The following is a 22815-nucleotide window of genomic DNA, read 5'->3' as shown; positions in this document are numbered from 1 at the left end:
GGTCCCAGAGCTCAGGCCCAGTGGAGGGGGCTGGCACGCCCAGTGTGCCGAGAGCATAGGGTAGGTCCCGTGGGCTGAGGGGCTGAGCACAGGCTGGGGCCACAGCAGTTGAGCCGCTGCCGTCAGATCGCTGCTGTGTCTGTGCTGTTGGTGCAACGCCTGGTGCAGCGAGGTCTTGTGTTTCGTTCCAGCTCCTGTTCTCCAGGTTCACGGAGCAGCTGGAGGACCTCCACGTGTGGGCCTCGGTGCACAGCCGGCCGGCGGGCCGGGGCCTCCTGCACACGCCGCGCCTCAGCGTGGCCTTCGCCCTGCTGTGCGCCTACGCCTGCCTGGCGGCCCTGGTCACCACCGCAGGACACAGGCAGGTGGGACACTTTCCTTTAGCGGCCCCGAGTCCCAGACCTGCAGGGTGACACCTTCCTGACTCATGTTAGCGAGGTTCATGGTTCTCGGAGGGGTTCACAACAGGGAAGGGACCCCGTGCTCAAGGCCAGGGGTGATGTGGGCCTGGCGGGACCCAGGGGTGTCTGCGGGCAGCCGCTGTGTCTCCGCTGACTGGCCGTGAGGGAGCCCCGTGCCACCCTCAGCTGGTGCTCAGGGGACAGCAGCCTGGAGGGTCCTGTGAGAACCCCCCAACTTGTTGTAGGTTAGCAAGTAGTTCAAGTTCCCTATGACAGAAAAGCAGGAATTCTGATGGCCACACCCGGCTGTGCAACGCCAGTTTGCAGTGGCAGCTCTGGTCCGCGTCCCCACGAGACGGAGGCGAACTCTACGTCAGGGCAGGCGGTTAGAGCAGTGACCCCGCTGCTCCTGAGGCCGTCACAGCCCGCTGTGCAGGAACAGCAGTCACATCTGCTTCTATGACAACCTCACGGCCATTCCCAGCCCGCGTGGCTGGGAAGGTGATGCAGGGCTCTCAAGGGGCGGGGCGGGGCGGGGGGGCCGGTGGTGCGTCCACAGAGGGCACAGGGCTCAGGAGTCACTGTCACAGCTGCAAGTCAGCAGGTTCTTCTTTGAAAAGAGCGAGTGTGGGATGTGTGAGCAGGTGGTAGGGGTCTCACTGAGCAGCATGAGGGGACAGCTGTGTCCACCCACCGGTGACACTGGCCACGGCCCGGAACCTGAGGTTGGCTCCTCCTCCAAGGCAGACAGTTGTCTGATCTTCCCTCTGCTTTTATGTTGGGGACGCGTTGGGGATTGATGGCTTCTTGTCAGAGTCTAGCGAGGATTCAGCCAGCTTTGCTCATGGTGCCTGGCGCCGAGGGAGCGCTCAGCAAACGTTTGTTCCATCCAGAGGGCTTGTGCGGGAGAAAAGCAGCGTTTCCGGTGATTTCTTTTTTCACTCCTGCGTGGGAGTCCAAGGTTCAGGGAGAGAGAACTCCGTGAAGTATGACACACGCACTCACATGGACTGCCCATGTGATTACCCACGACGCACATGCTCACATGGACTGCATCATGATGACAAATGACCGCACTCTGGGCCGCACTGACTTGGGGCGACGTTTCTCTGTTGTCCCTGCAGCTCCCGCCAAGTGTCGGTCCGGCCGGCGTCCCCCTCAGGTCCTTCTGGATGGGCTTCCTGTGCACCCTCCTGGCTTCTCCGGGGGCACAGCTCTTGTCGCTGCTCTTCAGGCTCAGCCAGGTGCCCGGTCCCGTCTGCGCGGCCCTGTCCTGGGCAGGCCCTGGGGCGCCGTCCTGAATGTGTCCTTACCCTGCAGGAGGTCCGCCGCCCCACTGAGCGCAGCCCCGCCTGCCCTGGGAGCCACAGACGGCCAGGCTCAGGGTGGGAAGGGCGTGAGGAGCCATGAGCACATATGGGTCCTGTGGGGGACAGAGGCCCCAGGCCCAGTGCAGGGCGAGGGCGAGGGCGAGGGGTGGGCAGGTCTGTGGAAGAGATGCTGGGCAGCGGAGGGAGTGAGGGGACACGAGGCACTGCCTGTGCTGGGTGCCGCCATCCCAGGCCTCAGCCTCTGTAGCTTCAGTGGACTCTTGTCCGTGGCAGCGTGTCGGGTGTGGCTCCTGTGCTCTCTGGACTCAGGTCCTTGCTCAGAGCCCGCCCCTGAGCCTGGCACTCATCCCCAGGCCTGTGTTCTGGCTGCTCTTGCCTCCACTGCCCTGTCCCCACACCAGGCTGGCTCCCTCTCCTTCTGCCCAAACCCCACCCCTGCCCCAGGTCACACAGCCACCCAGGGGCAGGTGCACACTCGCTCTCGGCTTCAAAGGGCCTGTTAGTAGTCAGTGTCCTGTCATTGCCTGGGGCTGCCCTGCGCCTCCCCCAGGATCCATCCCAGCCTGAGGCATGACGAGGTCGGCCAGGCCACGCCCTCCCGAGAGGCTCACAAGGGAGTTGCTGTGGAGGGCACCACGTTCCCGGGGCACAGCCTCACCCTCACCTGGTCTTTTCTAGCGAAGCGCACCGGCCGTTCTCTGTGGGGGAGCCCAGGCCCAGAGCGCAGCCAGCGGCCATGGGGCCACCCAGCCGCCCCCTGAGCTGGAGGCCTGCGGGGCTGAGCTTGGCCAGTGGGCTCTGAGGGAGAAGAGAGACTGCATTCCCGGTTTACAAGGTGACGTGGGTGGTGGGTGTGCCACGCCTGGCCCCTTCCTGCCCGTCCTGCATTGGCCGTTGGGAGAGTTGGGGTGTGGCGCAGGAGCTGGGCACCCTGTGAGCCAGTCAGGTGACACAAAATCAGTGACCACACTGGGTGTGGTTGGACACGACGAGGGCTGCTCACAGACTGGCCTCTGTCTTCTCTTCCTTAGCCCCCAGCCGTGCGTTCGAAGGACACGTCACAACCCCGTGGCCAAGGGCGCCGCGGCCGTGGTTACGCTCTGCAGCGTGGGCCATTTGCGGGATGGTCTCTGTGGCCTGTGGCGTGGGGACAGTGTTTCTAGGATACAGGTGAGCTGTGAAACATTCTCAGGTCTTTGGACGGCAAGTCCACTGTCTATAAGGAAACCCCTGGGTTTGGGGAACTTGTAAGGTGGGGCCCGGAAGTGGCTCTGGCTGTCTCAGTCCTCGCGGCTCCCCCATCCCCCGGGGCGAAGAGCGTCCTGTGCAAACCCCACGGGAGTTCGCTGCTCCCATGATAGGAGAGGTCGCAGGACCCTCCCCAAGGTGGGAGGGAACCGGCTGCTGAGCTCTGACAGGGCAAAGAACATGCCCTTAGCAGTCACCTGATGATGAAGGAAGCGCACACCTGGGAGAGGAAGCAGAGCCTGTGTCGTAGGGGTGATGCTGCGCTCCCCACACCTGCTTGGCTGGTCCCCGGCAGCTCGGCCCATCGCCTGCAACTCCAGGGTCATTCGTCATGGCTCCAAGGGCCACCTCCTAAACTACGAGAGTCCCAGCGGATGGTGCCTCTTGGGGTTAGGGGAGCAGAGGCGATCCTCAGCGACCCTGTTAGCTCAGGCGTGTGCCTGCTCCTCTCAGCAGATGTGAAGCTGTTATTACTGTTATTGCCCTCCCCATCCCCGCATCCATCTCCATCTCCATCATCTCCACCTCCACCTCCACCTCCACCTCCATCTCCACCTCCATCATCTCCACCTCCACCTCCACCTCCACCTCCACCTCCACCTCCATCATCTCCACCTCCATCACCTCCACCTCCACCTCCACCTCCACCTCCACTGCCACCTGTGTGGGATCTCCTTTCTCTTCACTGAGCAGCTTCAGGGTGGCTGGCGACCCCTCTGAGCAGGAGGAGACTCACTCCCCTTTGTTGGGCAGAAAAACAAGCCCACTCATTGCCCCTTGCCCTGCGCCCCACCTTCATCAGTCCCCTGTCATGGGGGGGATGGTCCAGCTGGGCCCTGAGCACAGACAGGAGGTGACGGCATGTCTCCCGGCAGGTTCGGCCCCGCGCAGTGCGGGCAGTGGCTGTGCCTGCTGACCATCTCCGTGACCTGCTGTGTCTTCGTCACCCAGCCCCTTATGGTGAGCAGCCCTCGGCGTGGGAGTCGCGTCCACCATCGGGCCGGGAGGGGATGGTGCCTGCGTGTGGGGACGTGTCCCTGCCGTGTCGCAGCCTGATGAGCGGCAGGAGGCAGGGCTGACGGTGGTGGCTGTTGGTCTCACACGGCCCTCGGCGCCCAGTGCTCCGGAGGACATCAGCCTTAGGGAAGCCGTGCTGGGAGCAGGCGGGCGGGAGTGAAGGCAGGTGAACTGAGCCCTGGGGTCCTGACCGGGGAGCAGGCCAGCTCCATGGGGCACAGACAGGGCGTGGTGACTGCACTGTCCCTGTCCCTGCAGGTGGGCCTGGTGGCTCTGGGCTTCGCTTGGAAAAGGAGAGACGACAAGAGCTTCTTCACTGAGTCTTTACAGGAGGCCACCAAGGGCCTGGGCACAGGCCTGGCGGGGCTCTCCTGCACCCACGCTCCCCACGCGTCCTGCTGCAGCCGTCCCCGCGGCCCAGGCGTGGTTGAGAGAGTGAGGATGGGTCTGGGGCCTGCAGGGTCACTGAGCTTAGAGCTTGCTGTGGCCTCGGCGTGCGTGTCTGAATCACATTCTGAATCCAAATTTGGCTGCACCTTTAGAGACCTCTGGGGCATTCTAGTTCTTGAGCTCCCTTACCTTCGCCCCGATCCCGAAAGAGCCAGACCACGAGAAAACCAGCTTATTCTACACTGAAGCAGAGGAGGACTGATTTTGGAGAAGCTGAGGCCTTTTGCACGTCAATGGGCTCACAGAAACCTCCTCCCTCCCTCCTGCTTCCTTCCAGATCAGTTTTTCCCGATGTGCACAGTATTGTCCTGGTCGCATGGATGACAAAAAGGAGAGAGGTGTGCCAGCCCCACGGGGGAGTGCCTGTGGCCTGTGTGGGCCTTGTGTGCTCATGTGGAATGACTGGTCGGGAGCTGTGACCATGGAAAGCAAAGGTCATTTCTTGCTAAGAATGCACTTTATTTATTTTAAATATATTTTTATTGATTTCAGAGAGAGGAAGCAAGAGGGAGAGCGAGATAGAAATATCAATGATGAGAGAGAATCATTGATCAGCTGCCTCCTGCACGCTCCCCACTGGGGATGGAGCCCACAACCCGGGCCTGTGCCCTGACTGGGAATCGAACCGTGACTCCTGGTTCATAGGTTGATGTTCAACCACTGAGCCATGCCAGCCGGGCACGAGTGCACTTTAAAATGGCTTTCCCCACTTTGAGCTCTGGAAGCGAACTGCCCTGTAGCTGGATGTGACCGAGACTGTGTCGGGGCCCTGCCAGCGTGGCCATGGCGATGGGACAGAGTGAAAACAGTCTCCTGCCTCCCCGGACAGCTGCCCAACAAACCCCAGGCCAAGTGCAAAGGCGGTGACCCTATCCTCCTGGGCTTGGCGGGCACTTAGGCCTCACCCCCTTGCTCTGCAGCCCCAGGCCCACGGCCCTCTCCTCCCCACAGGTCTTGGCTGAGCGACAGCAAGCTCGTCGCCTGCGCAGGGCGCGTCCACCGTCCACAGCGTGGCTCAGGGCCACGCGGGAGAGGATGCGGAGACAGACGCGCACCCGGGCAGTGCTGAGGTGGGTGCAGGTCCCGCGCTCTTGTCCAGAGCAGCCTGCCAGCATCTGGGAGGGGGAGCGAAGGGGGACGCCTCGCTGGCCCAGAGCCACCGCCATGCGCCCAGTCCACGGGATGCCAAGAAGCTGGAGTAACCGGGCTCTGCAGGAGCTGGTGGTGAGCAGGCGGGACACACACGGTGCTGGAGCCGTAAGATAAACACCTCTACCTGGGACGCGGATGGAGCCAGGGCAATGTTCTCAAACCTCTGCCTGTTAAATACGTTGTGGCTCAGCGCAACATCGACATGATGCTTTTTAGATAAAACCCAAAAGTTAGGAAGTGCCTGTGCCTGGTAAGCCTCCCCAGGGTGGCCTCTGACACCTTTCTCTGGATGACACCCCCACCTGGTCGTGGGTGGGGCTGGACGGCTGTGGGGAGCGGATCTTTCTCTGACTTCCCGGCGTTGCCTGCTCTCCCTCTCATCTCGCTGGTGCCGTTCGTGAAGCACGTGGGGATCCCTGACACCCACACGCTGGAGGGGCAGCCATGAGGGCGCCAGATGCCACCCCGGGACCAGCGTGAGCAAACACAACGGAGGCTCGGCCGTCTTTCCATGGACTCCAGGCCTGGGAAGTGGTGGCAGATTTACTGGCCCTTTTTCCCTATGGACCTGCCACAGCCCTACAGGAAGCGACAGGCCCCACCTGACCATGGGCAGCCTTTGATGAATTCATGGGCCTAAGCATTGATCGTCACAGCGACCAACATAAAGGAAGAAAAAGAAGGACCAGACGTCAAGTGTCTCCTGGCAGCAAACACGTCCCCTGCAGGGTGACCTCCCACTCAGCCGGTCCGAATGTGCTCAGGCTCCGTGCCCGCTCGCGGATCCCAGGGGCAGCACCCCGCGCGCCTCGGGGAGGCCGGAGAGACCGGCACAGAGAGACCAGCGGAGACAGACGCGGTGCTCCCTGTGGGTGAGAGACACAAGAAGGAGTTGACGTGGTTCACCGTCTGAACAGATCCAACAAGACAAGTCACATGAGCATCTCGGGAGACGTACAGAAAGCATTTGACACAATTGATGCTCCATGAAAACAACACGAGAAAACCTCTCCGCAAAGTAGGACTAGAAGGGAATGTCCCCACACTCATAGGGGGCCTCTGTGACCCCACCTACCCTCACACCTGCTGGACAGTGAGTGCTTGGTTCAGGTGGAAGCCCGGCTCCTACTGCCCCTCCAGGAAGTCCAAGCCGGGCCGTGGGCAAGGAAAAGAGCGGAAAGCTTATAGATGTGAAAGGAAGAATAAAACAGCCTGCTGGCAGGTGGCGTGCATAGTCTACACCAGGGGTGGGCAAACTTTTTGACTCGAGGGCCACAATGGGTTCTTAAACTAGACTCAGAAGAAGGAGCTGCAGCCGTGTTTCCCGACGTTGCCATGTTAACACTGCTGTGGTGAAGGAGCAGAGGAGAGAGCAAGAGAACCCTCCGCTCTTTCGGCTCCGCGGGCCGGATAGAACAGCCGAACGGGCCGGATCTCGCCCGCGGGCCGTAGTTTGCCCACGGCTGGTCTACACAGAAAACCCCTAATGATCCTGAGAAAGGCTCCTGGGATGCACTAGCACGGGGACCCGAAGGGTCACAGGATCCAGTCGGCGGGAGCCCAGTCAGGTTCCCACCTCAGCCACGGGCAGTGGGACCCGGAGGTTGAAACAGCGAAGCCACTGACGGCGCTCGGGAAACGAAGCGCTCAGCCCCGGGTGGAAGAAAGCGCGGTGTTTGGATCTGAAAACCACTAGACCCGAGAGAAGAGCTCAGCTCTGGAGCAAGGGAGAGACGCTGCGCTCGTGGCCGGACGCGCGGCGCGGCCCGTGTCAGATCTTCCGGCGTAGAGTCCATGCGGCCTCAGCCCAAACCCGCCAGCTGAACTTGTAGACGCCGACAGACTGATTCCGAATGTGTGCAGGAAGCAAGGGGCTGGCCTGGCCAGAGCCATCCCGGAAAAGGGCAGTCAGAGGCTGCCAGTCCCCGACCTCAGGGCTGGGCCTAAAGCCCTGGACCCGAGACACCGCGTGGTGCACACGCAGACCAGCAGGACAGAGCCCGGAAATAGACCCACACGGATGCCCAGCGGGTCTTTGACAAAAGCACAAAGGCAGTTCATTCTGAGGATGGCACTGGGGAACTTGGATGCCAATATGCAGAAACATGAGCCTCCTCACAGGCCTCACCCTTACACGAAAGTGTCCACTGGAAACGGTCAGCTGGGTCTGCACAGCGGCCTGTGAAAACGCCATTCCCAATGTCTTTCTTACAGGGACACCTGCATGTCCGTCCTCATGCTGCTCCTACACCTGCTTATAACCCACGCGACTTCCCCCCGGGATGAACACTCTCTCAACCACGCCATCCGGAACACCTTCACCAGGTAGGCCCGGGGGTTCAAGGTTGATTATGGACAGTTCCTGCCAGCAGGTGGCACCATGTGCTCAGCAAAGTGATCATTTGGGTGGCCTCCTGGACCTGAGAAGCTCACCCTGGGGCCTCCAGCCACTCAGGGCGGCACACAGCTGGCCCAGGAGCCCGTGCAGCGGGGAGGGGGGCAGGGGGAGCCTGGGCTCTGGAAACACAGGAAGCTATGAGCGGTGAAGGCCATGATGGGGAGGGAGGTGGCCCGCCCTGCCCTCCTCTGAGTCCACACATTGGTGACATGTCACTGACCTGCCACAAGCTCCATGTTGCTCTGTCTCCTTTCCTCGCACGTGGCCCGCGTTTGTCACGATGGCCAGGCTCTGTTCAGCGGGCGTCTTGGCTGAGCTGACGGGTTTCGTTGTCTGAAGCGCTCAGTGTCCTGGGGTCAGCTCCCTGGGGCGAGGGGCAGCAGACGGCTACCTCACGGGTCAGTAGCTCACTGGGAGGCAGCACGCTAGGCTTGTTGACCCTCCCTGTGCCGTGTGCGCCTGGCTTGTGCGCCTCATCTGACCTCAGCCGTCAGAGCTGGGTCTGCTGCTCTGGTCTGCAGGCTGGGAGGGAGGAGAAGCCATGGCCAGCGGGTGGTGGTGTAGAGAGCACCATGTGTCTATCTGCGGGTCCTGTGCTGGCTCGGCCCCCGTTCAGTGGTCTCCATGCCCTCCCGTAACCCCTGGCACATGCCCATCCTGGCCTGTGCCTGCCCCTCAGACATCCCTGTGGACACCTCCATCGCCTTCACTCTCTGCTGAAACGTCCCCGCGTGCTGAAGTTCCCGGCTGCTCAAACTAAGGTTCCCCTGCCCACTGCCCACGGCCCACGCCGGTGTCTCTTGCTGTTTTCTCTCCCTGATGTTTGTCACTGATGTGTTTGGCTTATGTGTTTGTGACATGGGATTTGACAGGACAGGGATCTGATTGTCCGTGTCCCCAGCACCCAGAAGAGGGCCGGGCAGGCGCTGGTCCTCCCCAGAGGCGCAGGTTAGAGGGTGACTGAGCGGGTGAGCCACCAGGAACGAGTCCACTGTCCTGTCCTGTCCTCTCGCTGCTGCTCAGGGGCCAGGCGCTCCAGGGCCCTGTGCCTCATGCTGCAGATGGCTTCCGCTTAGCTCCCGCAGACCAGACTGCCTGCCATCTCTGTTACAGAGTGACTTTTTGTTTCTGCTCTTGCGTTAAGAGGTGCCAGGAGCTCCTCCGGCAGCCTAAGCAGCGTGGATGCCTGGTGGGACTGGAGCCTGACCACACTGCTGGATGGCATGTACCCAGTCGGCGTGCCCGGCGCTCAGGTGGGCTTCCCTCTGCTCCACCACCGCAGTGGGCGGGGTCATGGCAACAATGCGTAGGTCCAGAATGATGTGCTGGGGGAGGGTGCCAGGCTCACAGTGCGGCTGTGCTGGGTGAGGGTGTACAGGCTCACAGTGTGGCTGTGCTGGGGGAGGGTGCCAGGCTCACAGTGTGGCTGTGCTGGGTGAGGGTGTACAGGCTCACAGTGTGGCTGTGCTGGGGGAGGGTGCCAGGCTCACAGTGTGGCTGTGCTGGGTGAGGGTGTACAGGCTCACAGTGTGGCTGTGATGGGGGAGGGTGCCAGGCTCACAGTGTGGCTGTGCTGGGTGAGGGTGCCAGGCTCACAGTGCGGCTGTGCTGGGGGAGGGTGTACAGGCTCACAGTGTGGCTGTGCTGGGGAAGGGAGCCAGGCTGACAGTGTGGCTGTGCTGGGGGAGGGTGTACAGGCTCACAGTGTGGCGGTGCTGGGGGAGGGTGTACAGGCTCAAAGTGCAGCTGTGCTGGGGGAGGGTGTACAGGCTCACAGTGTGGCTGTGCTGGGGGAGGGTGTACAGGCTCACACTGTGGCTATGCTGGGGGAGGGTGTACAGGCTCACAGTGTGGCTGTGCTGGGGGAGGGTGTACAGGCTCACAGTGTGGCTGTGCTGGGGGAGGGTGTACAGGCTCACAGTGTGGCTGTGCTGGGGGAGGGTGTACAGGCTCACAGTGTGGCTGTGCTGGGGGAGGGTGTACAGGCTCACAGTGTGGCTGTGCTGGGTGAGGGTGTACAGGCTCTCAGTGTGGCTGTGCTGGGGGAGGGTGCCAGGCTCACAGTGTGGCTGTGCTGGGGGAGGGTGGACAGGCTCACAGTGTGGCTGTGCTGGGTGAGGGTGTACAGGCTCACAGTGTGGCTGTGCTGGGGGAGGGTGCCAGGCTGACAGTGTGGCTGTGCTGGGGGTGGGTGTACAGTCTGACAGTGTGGCTGTGCTGGGGGAGGGTGTACAGGCTCACAGTGTGGCTGTGCTGGGGGAGGGTGTACAGGCTCACAGTGTGGCTGTCTGGGGGAGGGTGTACAGGCTGACAGTGTGGCTGTGCTGGGGGAGGGTGTACAGGCTCACAGTGTGGCTGTGCTGGGGGAGGGTGTACAGGCTCACAGTGCGGCTGTTCTGGGGGAGGGTGCCAGGCTCACAGTGTGGCTGTGCTGGGGGAGGGTGCCAGGCTCACAGTGCGGCTGTGCTGGGGGAGGGTGCCAGGCTCACAGTGTGGCTGTGCTGGGGGAGGGTGTACAGGCTCACACTGTGGCTATGCTGGGGGAGGGTGTACAGGCTCACAGTGTGGCTGTGCTGGGGGAGGGTGTACAGGCTCACAGTGTGGCTGTGCTGGGGGAGGGTGTACAGGCTCACAGTGTGGCTGTGCTGGGGGAGGGTGTACAGGCTCACAGTGTGGCTGTGCTGGGGGAGGGTGTACAGGCTCACAGTGTGGCTGTGCTGGGTGAGGGTGTACAGGCTCTCAGTGTGGCTGTGCTGGGGGAGGGTGCCAGGCTCACAGTGTGGCTGTGCTGGGGGAGGGTGTACAGGCTCACAGTGTGGCTGTGCTGGGTGAGGGTGTACAGGCTCACAGTGTGGCTGTGCTGGGGGAGGGTGCCAGGCTGACAGTGTGGCTGTGCTGGGGGAGGGTGTACAGGCTGACAGTGTGGCTGTGCTGGGGGAGGGTGTACAGGCTCACAGTGTGGCTGTGCTGGGGGAGGGTGTACAGGCTCACAGTGTGGCTGTCTGGGGGAGGGTGTACAGGCTGACAGTGGGGCTGTGCTGGGGGAGGGTGTACAGGCTCACAGTGTGGCTGTGCTGGGGGAGGGTGTACAGGCTCACAGTGCGGCTGTTCTGGGGGAGGGTGCCAGGCTCACAGTGTGGCTGTGCTGGGGGAGGGTGCCAGGCTCACAGTGCGGCTGTGCTGGGGGAGGGTGCCAGGCTCACAGTGTGGCTGTGCTGGGGGAGGGTGTACAGGCTCACAGTGTGGCTGTGCTGGGGGAGGGTGTACAGGCTCACAGTGTGGCTGTGCTGGGGGAGGGTGTACAGGCTCACAGTGTGGCTGTGCTGGGTGAGGGTGTACAGGCTCTCAGTGTGGCTGTGCTGGGGGAGGGTGCCAGGCTCACAGTGTGGCTGTGCTGGGGGAGGGTGTACAGGCTCACAGTGTGGCTGTGCTGGGTGAGGGTGTACAGGCTCACAGTGTGGCTGTGCTGGGGGAGGGTGCCAGGCTCACAGTGCGGCTGTGCTGGGTGAGGGTGTACAGGCTCACAGTGTGGCTGTGCTGGGGGAGGGTGTACAGGCTCACAGTGTGGCTGTGCTGGGTGAGGGTGTACAGGCTCTCAGTGTGGCTGTGCTGGGTGAGGGTGTACAGGCTCACAGTGTGGCTGTGCTGGGTGAGGGTGTACAGGCTCTCAGTGTGGCTGTGCTGGGGGAGGGTGTACAGGCTCACAGTGTGGCTGTGCTGGTGGAGGGTGTACAGGCTCACAGTGTGGCTGTGCTGGGGAAGCGTGTACAGGCTCACAGTGTGGCTGTGCTGGGGGAGGGTGTACAGGCTCTCAGTGTGGCTGTGCTGGGTGACGGTGTACAGGCTCTCAGTGTGGCTGTGCTGGGTGAGGGTGCCAGGCTCACAGTGTGGCTGTGCTGGGGGAGGGTGCCAGGCTCACAGTGTGGCTGTGCTGGGGGGAGGGTGTACAGGCTCACAGTGTGGCTGTGCTGGGGGAGGGTGTACAGGCTCACAGTGTGGCTGTGCTGGGGGAGGGTGTACAGGCTCACAGTGTGGCTGTGCTGGGGGAGGGTGTACAGGCTCACAGTGTGGCTGTGCTGGGGGAGGGTGTACAGGCTCACAGTGTGGCTGTGCTGGGGGAGGGTGTACAGGCTCACAGTGTGGCTGTGCTGGGGGAGGGTGTACAGGCTCACAGTGTGGCTGTGCTGGGGGAGGGTGCCAGGCTCACAGTGTGGCTGTGCTGGGTGAGGGTGTACAGGCTCTCAGTGTGGCTGTGCTGGGGGAGGGTGTACAGGCTCACAGTGTGGCTGTGCTGGGGGAGGGTGTACAGGCTCACAGTGTGGCTGTGCTCGGGGAGGGTGTACAGGCTCACAGTGTGGCTGTGCTGGGGGAGGGTGTACAGGCTCTCAGTGTGGCTGTGCTGGGGGAGGGTGTACAGGCTCTCAGTGTGGCTGTGCTGGGGGAGGGTGTACAGGCTCACAGTGTGGCTGTGCTGGGGGAGGGTGTACAGGCTCTCAGTGTGGCTGTGCTGGGGGAGGGTGTACAGGCTCACAGTGTGGCTGTGCTGGGTGAGGGTGTACAGGCTCACAGTGTGGCTGTGCTGGGTGAGGGTGTACAGGCTCTCAGTGTGGCTGTGCTGGGGGAGGGTGTACAGGCTCTCAGTGTGGCTGTGCTGGGGGAGGGTGCCAGGCTCACAGTGTGGCTGTGCTGGGGGAGGGTGCCAGGCTCACAGTGTGGCTGTGCTGGGGGAGGGTGTACAGGCTCACAGTGTGGCTGTGCTGGGGGAGGGTGTACAGGCTCACAGTGTGGCTGTGCTGGGGGAGGGTGTACAGGCTCACAGTGTGGCTGTGCTGGGGAGGGTGTACAGGCTCACAGTGTGGCTGTGCTGGGGGAGGGTGTACAGGCTCTCAGTGTGGCTGTGCTGGGGGAGGGTGTACAGGCTCACAGTGTGGCTGTGCTGAGGGAGGGTGTACAGGCTCACAGTGTGGCTGTGCTGGGGGAGGGTGTACAGGCTCACAGTGTGGCTGTGCTGGGGGAGGGTGTACAGGCTCACAGTGTGGCTGTGCTGGGGGAGGGTGCCAGGCTCACAGTGTGGCTGTGCTGGGGGAGGGTGCCAGGCTCACAGTGTGGCTGTGCTGGGGGAGGGTGTACAGGCTCACAGTGTGGCTGTGCTGGGGGGAGGGTGCCAGGCTCACAGTGTGGCTGTGCTGGGGGAGGGTGTACAGGCTCACAGTGTGGCTGTGCTGGGGGGAGGGTGCCAGGCTCACAGTGTGGCTGTGCTGGGGGAGGGTGTACAGGCTCACAGTGTGGCTGTGCTGGGGGAGGGTGTACAGGCTCACAGTGTGGCTGTGCTGGGGAGGGTGTACAGGCTCACAGTGTGGCTGTGCTGGGGGAGGGGGGCCAGGCTCACAGTGTGGCTGTGCTGGGTGAGGGTGCCAGGCTCACAGTGTGGCTGTGCTGGGGGAGGGTGCCAGGCTCACAGTGTGGCTGTGCTGGGGGAGGGTGCCAGGCTCACAGTGTGGCTGTGCTGGGGGGAGGGTGCCAGGCTCACAGTGTGGCTGTGCTGGGGGGAGGGTGCCAGGCTCACAGTGTGGCTGTGCTGGGGGAGGGTGTACAGGCTCACAGTGTGGCTGTGCTGGGGGAGGGTGTACAGGCTCACAGTGTGGCTGTGCTGGGGGAGGGTGCCAGGCTCACAGTGTGGCTGTGCTGGGGTGGGTGTACAGGCTCACAGTGTGGCTGTGCTGGGGGAGGGTGCCAGGCTCACAGTGTGGCTGTGCTGGGGGAGGGTGCCAGGCTCACAGTGTGGCTGTGCTGGGTGAGGGTGCCAGGCTCACAGTGTGGCTGTGCTGGGGGAGGGTGCCAGGCTCACAGTGTGGCTGTGCTGGGGGAGGGTGCCAGGCTCACAGTGTGGCTGTGCTGGGGGAGGGTGCCAGGCTCACAGTGTGGCTGTGCTGGGGGAGGGTGCCAGGCTCACAGTGTGGCTGTGCTGGGGGAGGGTGCCAGGCTCACAGTGTGGCTGTGCTGGGGGAGGGTGCCAGGCTCACAGTGCGGCTGTGCTGGGGGAGGGTGTACAGGCTCACAGTGTGGCTGTGCTGGGGGAGGGTGCCAGGCTCACAGTGTGGCTGTGCTGGGGGAGGGTGTACAGGCTCACAGTGCGGCTGTGCTGGGGGAGGGTGTACAGGCTCACAGTGTGGCTGTGCTGGGGGAGGGTGCCAGGCTCACAGTGTGGCTGTGCTGGGGGAGGGTGTACAGGCTCACAGTGTGGCTGTGCTGGGGGAGGGTGTACAGGCTCACAGTGTGGCTGTGCTGGGGGAGGGTGCCAGGCTCACAGCGTGGCTGTGCTGGGGGAGGGTGTACAGGCTCACAGTGTGGCTGTGCTGGGGGAGGGTGCCAGGCTCACAGTGTGGCTGTGCTGGGGGAGGGGTGCCAGGCTCACAGTGTGGCTGTGCTGGGTGAGGAGCACAGGCTCACCATGTGGCTGTGCTGGGTGAGGGATGCAGGCTTCAGTGCGGCCATGTCCTCCTTTCCTCAGCCTGGAGCTCTCGGAGGAACATGCTACCTCATAGGTCCGGCAGTCCTTAAGCAAATAAAACTTTCTCCTGACCCTTCATGTGAGGTAAGAGGCGACGAGGTCAGGTGCTCTTTCTTTTTACTTCTAAAAACACATGGAATGTGAAAAGTCTGAGCAACCCATGGGCAGGAAACCCAGGCCCTTGTGCCATCTCTGGCTGTGATGAATCGTGGGCACTGGGCTGGGGGGCAGGGCGACCACCTTCACCTCCCTCTCCTCTGGCCCAACTCCTCCCCGAGTGGCCTCCCTCCTGGTCCTGCAAATCCAGGCGCTTCCATCTCAAACTGGAATGTCACAGACCTTGTCCTGACGGGGGGGGGATGAGGACGGCACGCCCCTGCATCACTGGTGATGGAAACTCACTGACGTCCCAGCTCAGAATGGGGTCACCCCAGGTGCAGCCTTTCCTGAGGGATCGGGTCCTTGGCTCAGGCGGGAGCTGGGGGCGACGCAGGGGACTGAGGGGCTTGGGCCATGTTTGAGGTCAGCATGTGCCCACATGGCCTGGCCAGACACCCCAGGGTGAAGGCAGACGTGGAAGCGCCTCTGACTCCTGCTCTGGTTCTGGTTGGCTCTGCAGCTTTCCAGGCCGCTCTCCGTGCTCCCCAAAGACTCTCTACCTACATGTCACCCCAAAGTTGGAGGCTCTGAAACCCCCTCTGTGACCAATGCAGAGACCCACAGAGTGGCCCCAAGTGACCCCACAACCTGCAGGGAGCACTGTGAGCTCAGCCTGGGCAGGACAAGGTCAGTGTGATTGGAGGTCCAAGTCGTCCACACTTGCCTGTCCATCGCTCCCACGTCCTGGGGCGAGAGATGGCGATCTCTCCCAAGTGGGCCCCTGGAACAGGGAAGGCTGCCCTTCTCCAGGGTCCCCTCAGCCTGGGGTCCCACCTGGGCAAGGAGAGAGGGGCAGTGGGCAGTGAGGAGTCGGAGGACACAGACGGCCACCCGTGCAGTCCTGGGAATGCTGGGCCACAGCAGGGGCCGGCAGGGCCTGGGCTGGAAGCCTCCCTGCACGGCTTCCCCCCTCTGATTTGCATGCTCTGCAGGCCCGCAGCCCGCGCCGTGCTGACTGGCCTCAGGGCTCGCCGCTGGGTGGATCACCGCACCAGGGCCGTGTCCGTGCACTTCGTCCTCTACAACCCCCCCACCCGCCTCTTCTCCCACGTGTCCCTGCGTGTGGCGCTGCTCCCGGCCGGGGGCCTCGCCCTTTCCCCCCTCGTGAAGTCGGTCACCGTCTTCCATAGTGACCCAGCCCCACGGTACCACCTGCTGCTTCCCCAGGTGAGCTCACCGGCCTCTCGGCCACCCGAGGAGCACAGTGCCCCCACCTGCCCTCCACAGACCCCTGCCATGCCCGCTGGTGTGGGCACAGGACAGGAAGACCCCCAGGGAGCAGCTCTCGGGGTACAGATGCCATGTGGGGGGCTTAGGGCTGAAGCCCAGGCCCTGTCCAGGGCTCACTCAGGCTGCCACTCAGACACGGACGTCCCTCACCTGTGAGAACCAAAGATGAGTATTCGAAGCTTAGCTGTGGGTTACCCAATGCTGTCCACACATGTTCCAGCTTCTGTGACGTGGCTGCTACTGTTCTCATTCTTGTCCTGGGGCCCAGCCCCTGATCTGTGGCGGCAGCACACTCCCTTGTCCCCAAAGGGAGGGAGGGGTCCCAAAGAGGCATTTTTAGTTTTAAAGTGTTCACTGGAAGGTGCACAGGGCCCTACAAGGCCGCGTGACCTCAGACAGGCCAGGGCCACTGCTGCTCTCAGGGAGGGAGGGGGTGAGGGGGCGAGTGAAGTCATGGTAGATGGGAAATCATCAAGGTGAGATCATCATAGACAGAACTTTAAGAAATTTCTTATGTGCAGGATCTTTCAAAGGTTTGACGTGGCCAAGGAAACTGTTAATACATTTCATATGTTTTCCAAATTCATGAGCACTCTTTCTCTTGAGCATCATGAGGAAGGATTGGGGGTGGGCAGGGGGGGCAGGAGACGTCCTGGGCGCTGGGCAGTTCTCACAGGGCAGGGCTTCCATGAGGGCACCCATCTCGAGCTCACGTGCATCCCTGTCGCCCGCGGGCGGGTCTCTGAGGCTGGTGGGTGGAGAGGTGCAAATGCCCGGGGGCCTGCAAAGACCACATGTGTCTCAGAGCTTCACACGGCCAAGAACATGCTGGGATCGAGCCCACTCCTGAGGGTAGGCAGGGGTTTCAAGCTTCCCACACAATTCACCGGACTTTTGTCATCTCTTATTTCGCGCTCCTCCAGCTGGCCTTCCTGGCGCTCACCCTGACCCACCTGTGTCTCCAGCTCTTCCGCCTGGCCGAGGAGGGCATCCCTGGCTACTGGCAAAAACCTGGGGCCTGGCTGGAGGTAGGCCCTGTGTCCCTCACAACTCGCAGCAGACATAGCTATGCCGGGCCTGCCTGCGCACCACTCGGCCAGCGCAGGGCCGTCCCCACGGCGTAAGCCTGAAGGCGCCGAGGCGGTGTCATCCCCTGCCCCCCAGGTCGCAGCCCGTCTGACGGTCTCTCTCTGACCCGCAGCTGCCCCTCGCCGGGGCCAGCCTGGCCTGGTACGCAGCCTCCGGCCACCTGCTCTCTCTGGCCGGGGAGGTGACCAACCAGTTGCACATGGGGCTCCTGCAGGGCTTTGTGGACCTCAGTCCCATGGCGTCATGGAATCAGGTAGGACGGGCGTTGGGGCCACACAGGTGGGCCTGGGCCTGCTGTTGCTCAGCCAGGCGGCTCTTGTTCTGTCATCTCCTCTCCCAGAGCCCAGGATCCGTCGGTAGAAATCGGGGCGCTTCTAGTTTTATGAAGATTAAATGTTACAAACGTGCGTGAGGAATGTTGTCGATCAGGCGCTCATTCCCACACAGAGGCGGGGGGCGGGCACTGAGTTCTCCACGTGCCGTGTGGAGGTGGCCTTCCCCACTTGGTCCTGAAGCTGCGACTCGCAGCGCCGGGCCTGAGCGGGCCTGACCGCTATGGAGCCGCAAGATCAGACTTGGAGCTGGCCCTTCCGAAAAGCTCTAACTCTAGTTGCTCCTCCCTCGTGCCTTCCCTCTGCAGCCTGACACGCGCACCCTCTCACAGCGTGGCTGGGTGCTCCTCACCCCAGAGCACGCCTCCCTTGTGCCCGGCCCGCAGGGGTGATGACGCTGTGCGCCCTGTAACAGGGTGACACGTGGCTGCTGTGTTCTCTGCCGCAGAGGGCGAGGTGGCTCCAGGGAACCCTGTCGTTCCTCCTGGCCCTGAAATGCCTCCGTCTGCTCGGCTCTCACAGCGCAGTGGCGTCCTGCATCTTCGCCACACGCCGCTCCCTCGCGGGCGTCCTCGCACCAGGGGTGAGACTTCTCCTCTCAGGATAGCGTTAGGGCATTTACACGCTCTGCTCCGGCTCTCCCTGGCGTGTTATTGTTATGATGTGTGTGGTCAGCACCACCTCCTGGGTGCTTGCTCGGTGCAGGAGGGGTGCGTGGCCTTCTTACCTCCCTCGCTTCGGCCTGTGTGGGTGGATGAGGGAGCAGCGTGTGTCTGGGCCAAGTTCCCGGCCTGTTACCACAGACAACGGGACGTCACTGAGCTACACTCAGCACGAGACTGCTCTCCCCCTCCTTTCCTAAGTGGCCTGTTTTACTGAGCCCTCGAGGGGCACCAGGAGCAGAAACAGTGACACAGGTGCCCCTGGCAGCAGGCATGGCCTCCAGCAGCTCGGGGTGCAGATGGCAAGGAGGAGGGGCGCTGGTGGGAGGAGGACCAGGGGAGAAGGGTGCCTGGGCTGAGCGCCTGGGACGAGTGGGGCGGAGCTGGCACAGGAGGCCCGAGGCGGGGCCAAGGTCTTATACCAGATGATGTGATCAACAATCCGAAAACAGCTCCTCCAGGCTTTTTCTTATTTTAAAGCGTTTAGAAGTTCCCGCCACATTCTGGGGCTCCCATGACTCCATGCTCAGAAGGTCAATGTGGCGGGTTTTCCTCTGCAGCTGGCGGGGGTCCTGGTGCTGGCTGCCCACGCCCACCTGCGTGGGATTCCGCTCCTTACTGTGGCTCCTCCATCGGGCACCTTCGCAGACGCCTCCCACCGTTTTCCAGGAGACACGTTCCCGGGCCTCTCCAAGGCGGAGGGGCAGGCCACGGCTGGGTGCCGCACAGCCCTCCTGGCAGCAGTGACCACTCTGTGGATAGGAATGGTACGTGCCCAGCCTGGACTCTGAGGGCAGGGTTAGCAGACGTTTCATCCTCTGCCGGCCAGATGTCACGGTCATGACTCCCGAGGCCCATCTCTCCTGCGTTGGGCAGGGCTGAACCTGGTCCAGTCGGCTAGACAGTTTCAACAAGATGACCAATCACTCCAGGATGCTGCCTCTTCCAGGGAGCCTCCCAGCCTGAGCCACACCCCTTCTCTCCCACCTGATTTCAGGCAGAATCTCACTGTGGCCGTGCAAGCTGCCCCTTGTCCTGTTACCTCGATCTTCCCATCTCCTGGAGTATCTCCCAACAGCCAGCTGCGCAGAACATGTTCTCTGGGCTTGGGGCTGAGTTAGGAATGGGGCTCCCTGCGTCCCACCCTCCTGCTGACCTGCCACATGCAACCCTAGTCATGTCACACGCACCACATGCACACACACATACACACACATGTGCGCACACACATGCCTGCACACACACAGCCTCTGGCTTAAACTCCTTCAACGGTTCCCCGTGACCTTCCCTGCCGCCCCTACTTAGGGCTGACGACTTACCAGTAAAAATACAGGACATCCGCTGATAGTCCCATCTCAGTAAACACAACGCTTCCTTAGCAGTTCTCTGTCCCTGCAGTGGCTCAGCTCGCCTGTATTGACCATTTCTCACTGCTCACCTGAAAGGAAGATATAGGTAGGCCTCCTGCTATCGCCACACTGCCCCGCCCGCCCCACCCCACCCCGCCCCACCCTCTGCCTGCTCTGGCACCCTGGTCTTCGGGTTCTCAGCCGGGCCCTCCCTAGTTCCCTCCCCAGGTTTGCTGTCTCCTTTCCCAGCGATGGGACCGAGCACCCCGATTTTCAGAAACTACTCCAGGTGTTCCTATGAAGACAGTGCCGGGAGCCTGCTCTGTGTCCGACCAGGCACAGTGCCCCTGGGAGCCTGATGGCACGTGGGCCACGCGCCTCACCTCACCGCCTCCCTGCAGCCCCGCCCCTCCACCCACCATGTGTAAATCCTATGAGTCTCAGAAGACAACGTTCAGTGTGGGGTCACCCTAGGAGCTTCCCTGGCTACACCAACCCAGATCCCTAGCTGCCCGCCCGACCCCCACAACTGCATGTGGACACCATGGTGACAGGTTCACATGTGCCTATGTCCCTCACACCTTGAGACACTCCAAGGGCTGTGTCATGGGGAGAGGGGGAGGGCAGTCTTGGGGAGGGTTTTGTGTGTGGAAAGTTGCCCAGCAACACACGGGAAGTCTCCAGGTCAGAGAGCTCCCAAGGGCAGCAGCATTGGGGCTTATACCTGCAGGGCCCTGTCTTTCCAGGGGTGACAGCTGTCTGAGGTTCTGTGGGACACAAAGCAGCTCCCAAGGGCTAAAACGCTGCTGTCTGTGCTCTTTACATGATCCAGTGTGCATGCCAGCTTTTGAGCTAGCAGGTCTCAGCCTGCAGCGGGAAACACACCACCCGGGACCAATTTGCAGGGACCTTCGCTAGCTCGTTTCTGTAACAAGGGCAAGCTGTGTCCTTCTGCGGGGCCCTTTCTGTCTCCAGGCGGGAGCGCATTGGGGCGGGGTCACGCACAGCCCGTGGGGCCTGCTAGGGGGAGCCAAAACGGAGACGTGGATCTTGCCTGTGGAAACGCAGGTCCAGTTCAGAATCTTGCTGCAATTTAGCTCAGTTCATGAGAGAGAGCTGCCTGACTTTTTTGCTACGCAACTGCTGCCTTATGGACAGGAAATAAAATATCAGATATGATCTCCATTTACAGTTGAACAAATTCACAAAGCTATTTTTTGCTTAATAACATGAAGTTTGTCTTTATTTTTTCATTTTTTCCAGCTCAGAGGTTCCCTCATGGCTTTTGTTCCCAAACGAAAATCTTTTCAAAGCCAATCTCTTGTGAGACTTGCAGACGTGATGACCTACGTGTGGGGGGCGGCCTGCTCTTCGCTAGGGTTGGAGAGGCGGCAGCCAGAGGAGGCTGAGCCGGCCACGCACCACGTAAGCTCCGGGCTTGCATCAGCGAGCCCGTCCAAGGCGACGGTTTCGATGCAGAACTTTGCTTTTAGTTATGAAAGCGAGACTGTGATTCTGCACCAATATCCCTGCAAAGCCACAGGCCTTTACTGACAGTTCTAAAGGCATCACTGTTCACAAGCCCAGGCTCCCCCACTAACTCCTCTATCCTCGAATGACCCTGCAGGGTCGGCAAGAGGGGCACTGGGATTCTCCCCATCGCACGCCCCCTGTTCTGTCCTTTTAGCCACTGAGTGTCGGCCCCCCGACCCGAGTCAAACAGAACAAAGCAGGTCTGTGCACACTGGGCCCAGCTGCTGCGAGGGCTGGCGTTCTGGCGCCGCCCAGGGCAGCTCTGAGCCAGCCACACGCGTGGTGGCAGTGGGCGTGTGTGGGCTTCACTGCTTGTCGCACTTTCCGTAGATGACTGCCTCCAAGTCCACTTTACAGTCCTTCATGTGGGTGTCTGAACCTTAGCACTTAGATCAGTGGTTCTCAACTTGGCTGCACACTAGAATCACCTGGGAATCTTTTTAAAATCCTGATTTCTGGGCCTCATCCTCTGGAAATTCTGTTTCTTTGCTGTGGGGTGGGGCCACAACATTAGTAACAAAGAAACAGAATTTCCGGAGGATGAGGCCCAGAAATCGGGATTGTAAAAAGATTCCCAGGTGATTCTAATGTGCAGCCAAGTTGAGAACCACTGGCCTAGATGCACACCTGTGTGATGTGCTGAACGAGGGACAGGTGTGCACGCTTTGTACAACGTGAGGGTCTGCGCACGCCTGTGGATGACGCAGTGCGTGAGGGCACGGAGATGTGGGTCCCGTGCGCTCCCTAACACAGCACATGCCACCTAACGTCAGTGCCATGAAAGGCTTCAGAGAATGAGGGGGATTCGGCTCCTGGAGGCCGTACTAGTCTCTTTTCCTCCCTCCAGAACCCCTCCCTGGATGAGTTTGCAGACCTGCTGGATGAGCTGCTGCTGAAGATCGACAGTCTGTCCGCCCGCCTCCCCGTCCCTCTCCCAGCGCAGCCGCCCCGGGACGTGCCACAGGCTGGGGCCAGGGCAGAAGGCAGCCCCTCGCTGGGGGCTTCTGATGACCAGGCTGCGGGGGTAAGCACGTGAAAAGGGGTGTATCCGTTCTCTTCACTGTGTAAGTCTCAGAGGAAGTGGGAGATAGTCGCCGTTCCACACCCCGTGTGCATGCCTGTCCCGGGAGCGTGGGTGACAGCCGTGGCAAGAGGCGCTCCGGCAGGAACTGAGGGTCGGTGTAACATGTGCGATGGGACTTCCAGCTCCACATGGGGACAGGAATGTCTGACTAAAGCTGGAATCCGCAAGGAGACTGAGGACAGAGTGGGCTCCATTCGGAGGCCCCGAGAAATAGCTGTGACCCAGAACATGAGCAGGATCCACTGGCGGCCCAGCAGTGAAAATTAGGCCCGAGGCAGGGAGGACGCGCCACGTCCGGGGAGCACAGAGGGCCCACAGAGACCCTGGTCTGGAAGAAAAGGTACTAGAACAAAAGAGTGGACGGAACCTGCCTGGACCCCACACCACAGAGCTTGGGACCAGGCTTGAAGGAAAGCCATCTTTGTCCACAGCTGCTGATGTGGCAGCCGGGGGAGGGGCTGTCGGTGGCTCACACCTGGAGCCACACACCAGGTGCACACGGACAGGAAGGGAGCTGGGCCCCATGCCGACACCTCCCAGTGGTGGCTTCCCCGGATCCAGAGAGAGTTGCAGCCGAGAGTTGTCATGGCACACGCCCAGTGGCTGTGTCTCCCTGGGGAAGCGCCTGCTCTCAGACGCTTCTAGCCTCTCCTGGGAAGGGCTCCCTCATGCAAAGCGGGGGCCCTGGGGGAGAAGTGGCCGTCGGAGGGACGCATGTCGTCACCAGGCCTGTGCGAACGCGCTGCAGGGAAGGGTCATCACCAGCTGCCACGGAGAAGGATGCGAAGGTCAGACGGCGGACAGATCGGCTGGGTCAGACAGCGGACAGATTGGCTGGGACAGATCGGTGGTCTCCACACCAAGTGAGC

At 61.8% G+C, this 22815-nt stretch overlaps 1 protein-coding gene across 1 annotated transcript in view; it reads left to right on the top strand.

The window, feature by feature from the left end:
- PKD1L1 (polycystin 1 like 1, transient receptor potential channel interacting) overlaps positions 1-22213 on the top strand; it is a 63298-nt gene extending 41085 nt beyond the window's left edge. Inside the window, exons 35-52 of the mRNA XM_036328974.1 lie at positions 192-365; positions 1526-1652; positions 2764-2902; positions 3856-3940; positions 4256-4432; positions 5399-5517; positions 7814-7924; positions 9142-9250; positions 14509-14592; positions 15128-15294; positions 15600-15834; positions 16821-16925; positions 17099-17239; positions 17767-17901; positions 18541-18747; positions 20593-20754; positions 21710-21886; positions 22085-22213. Coding sequence (XP_036184867.1) covers positions 192-365; positions 1526-1652; positions 2764-2902; positions 3856-3940; positions 4256-4432; positions 5399-5517; positions 7814-7924; positions 9142-9250; positions 14509-14592; positions 15128-15294; positions 15600-15834; positions 16821-16925; positions 17099-17239; positions 17767-17901; positions 18541-18747; positions 20593-20754; positions 21710-21886; positions 22085-22213 — 2583 coding nt within the window. The remainder of the gene's footprint in view (positions 1-191; positions 366-1525; positions 1653-2763; positions 2903-3855; positions 3941-4255; positions 4433-5398; positions 5518-7813; positions 7925-9141; positions 9251-14508; positions 14593-15127; positions 15295-15599; positions 15835-16820; positions 16926-17098; positions 17240-17766; positions 17902-18540; positions 18748-20592; positions 20755-21709; positions 21887-22084) is intronic.
- The last annotated feature ends 602 nt before the right edge of the window (positions 22214-22815 follow it).

Source organism: Myotis myotis, unplaced genomic scaffold (genome assembly GCF_014108235.1).
Source record: "Myotis myotis isolate mMyoMyo1 unplaced genomic scaffold, mMyoMyo1.p scaffold_m19_p_11, whole genome shotgun sequence".
Classification (NCBI taxonomy): Eukaryota; Metazoa; Chordata; class Mammalia; order Chiroptera; family Vespertilionidae; genus Myotis; species Myotis myotis.
The sequence above is the reverse complement of the archived record's forward strand: the minus strand, read 5'-3'. Positions and strand labels throughout refer to the sequence as shown.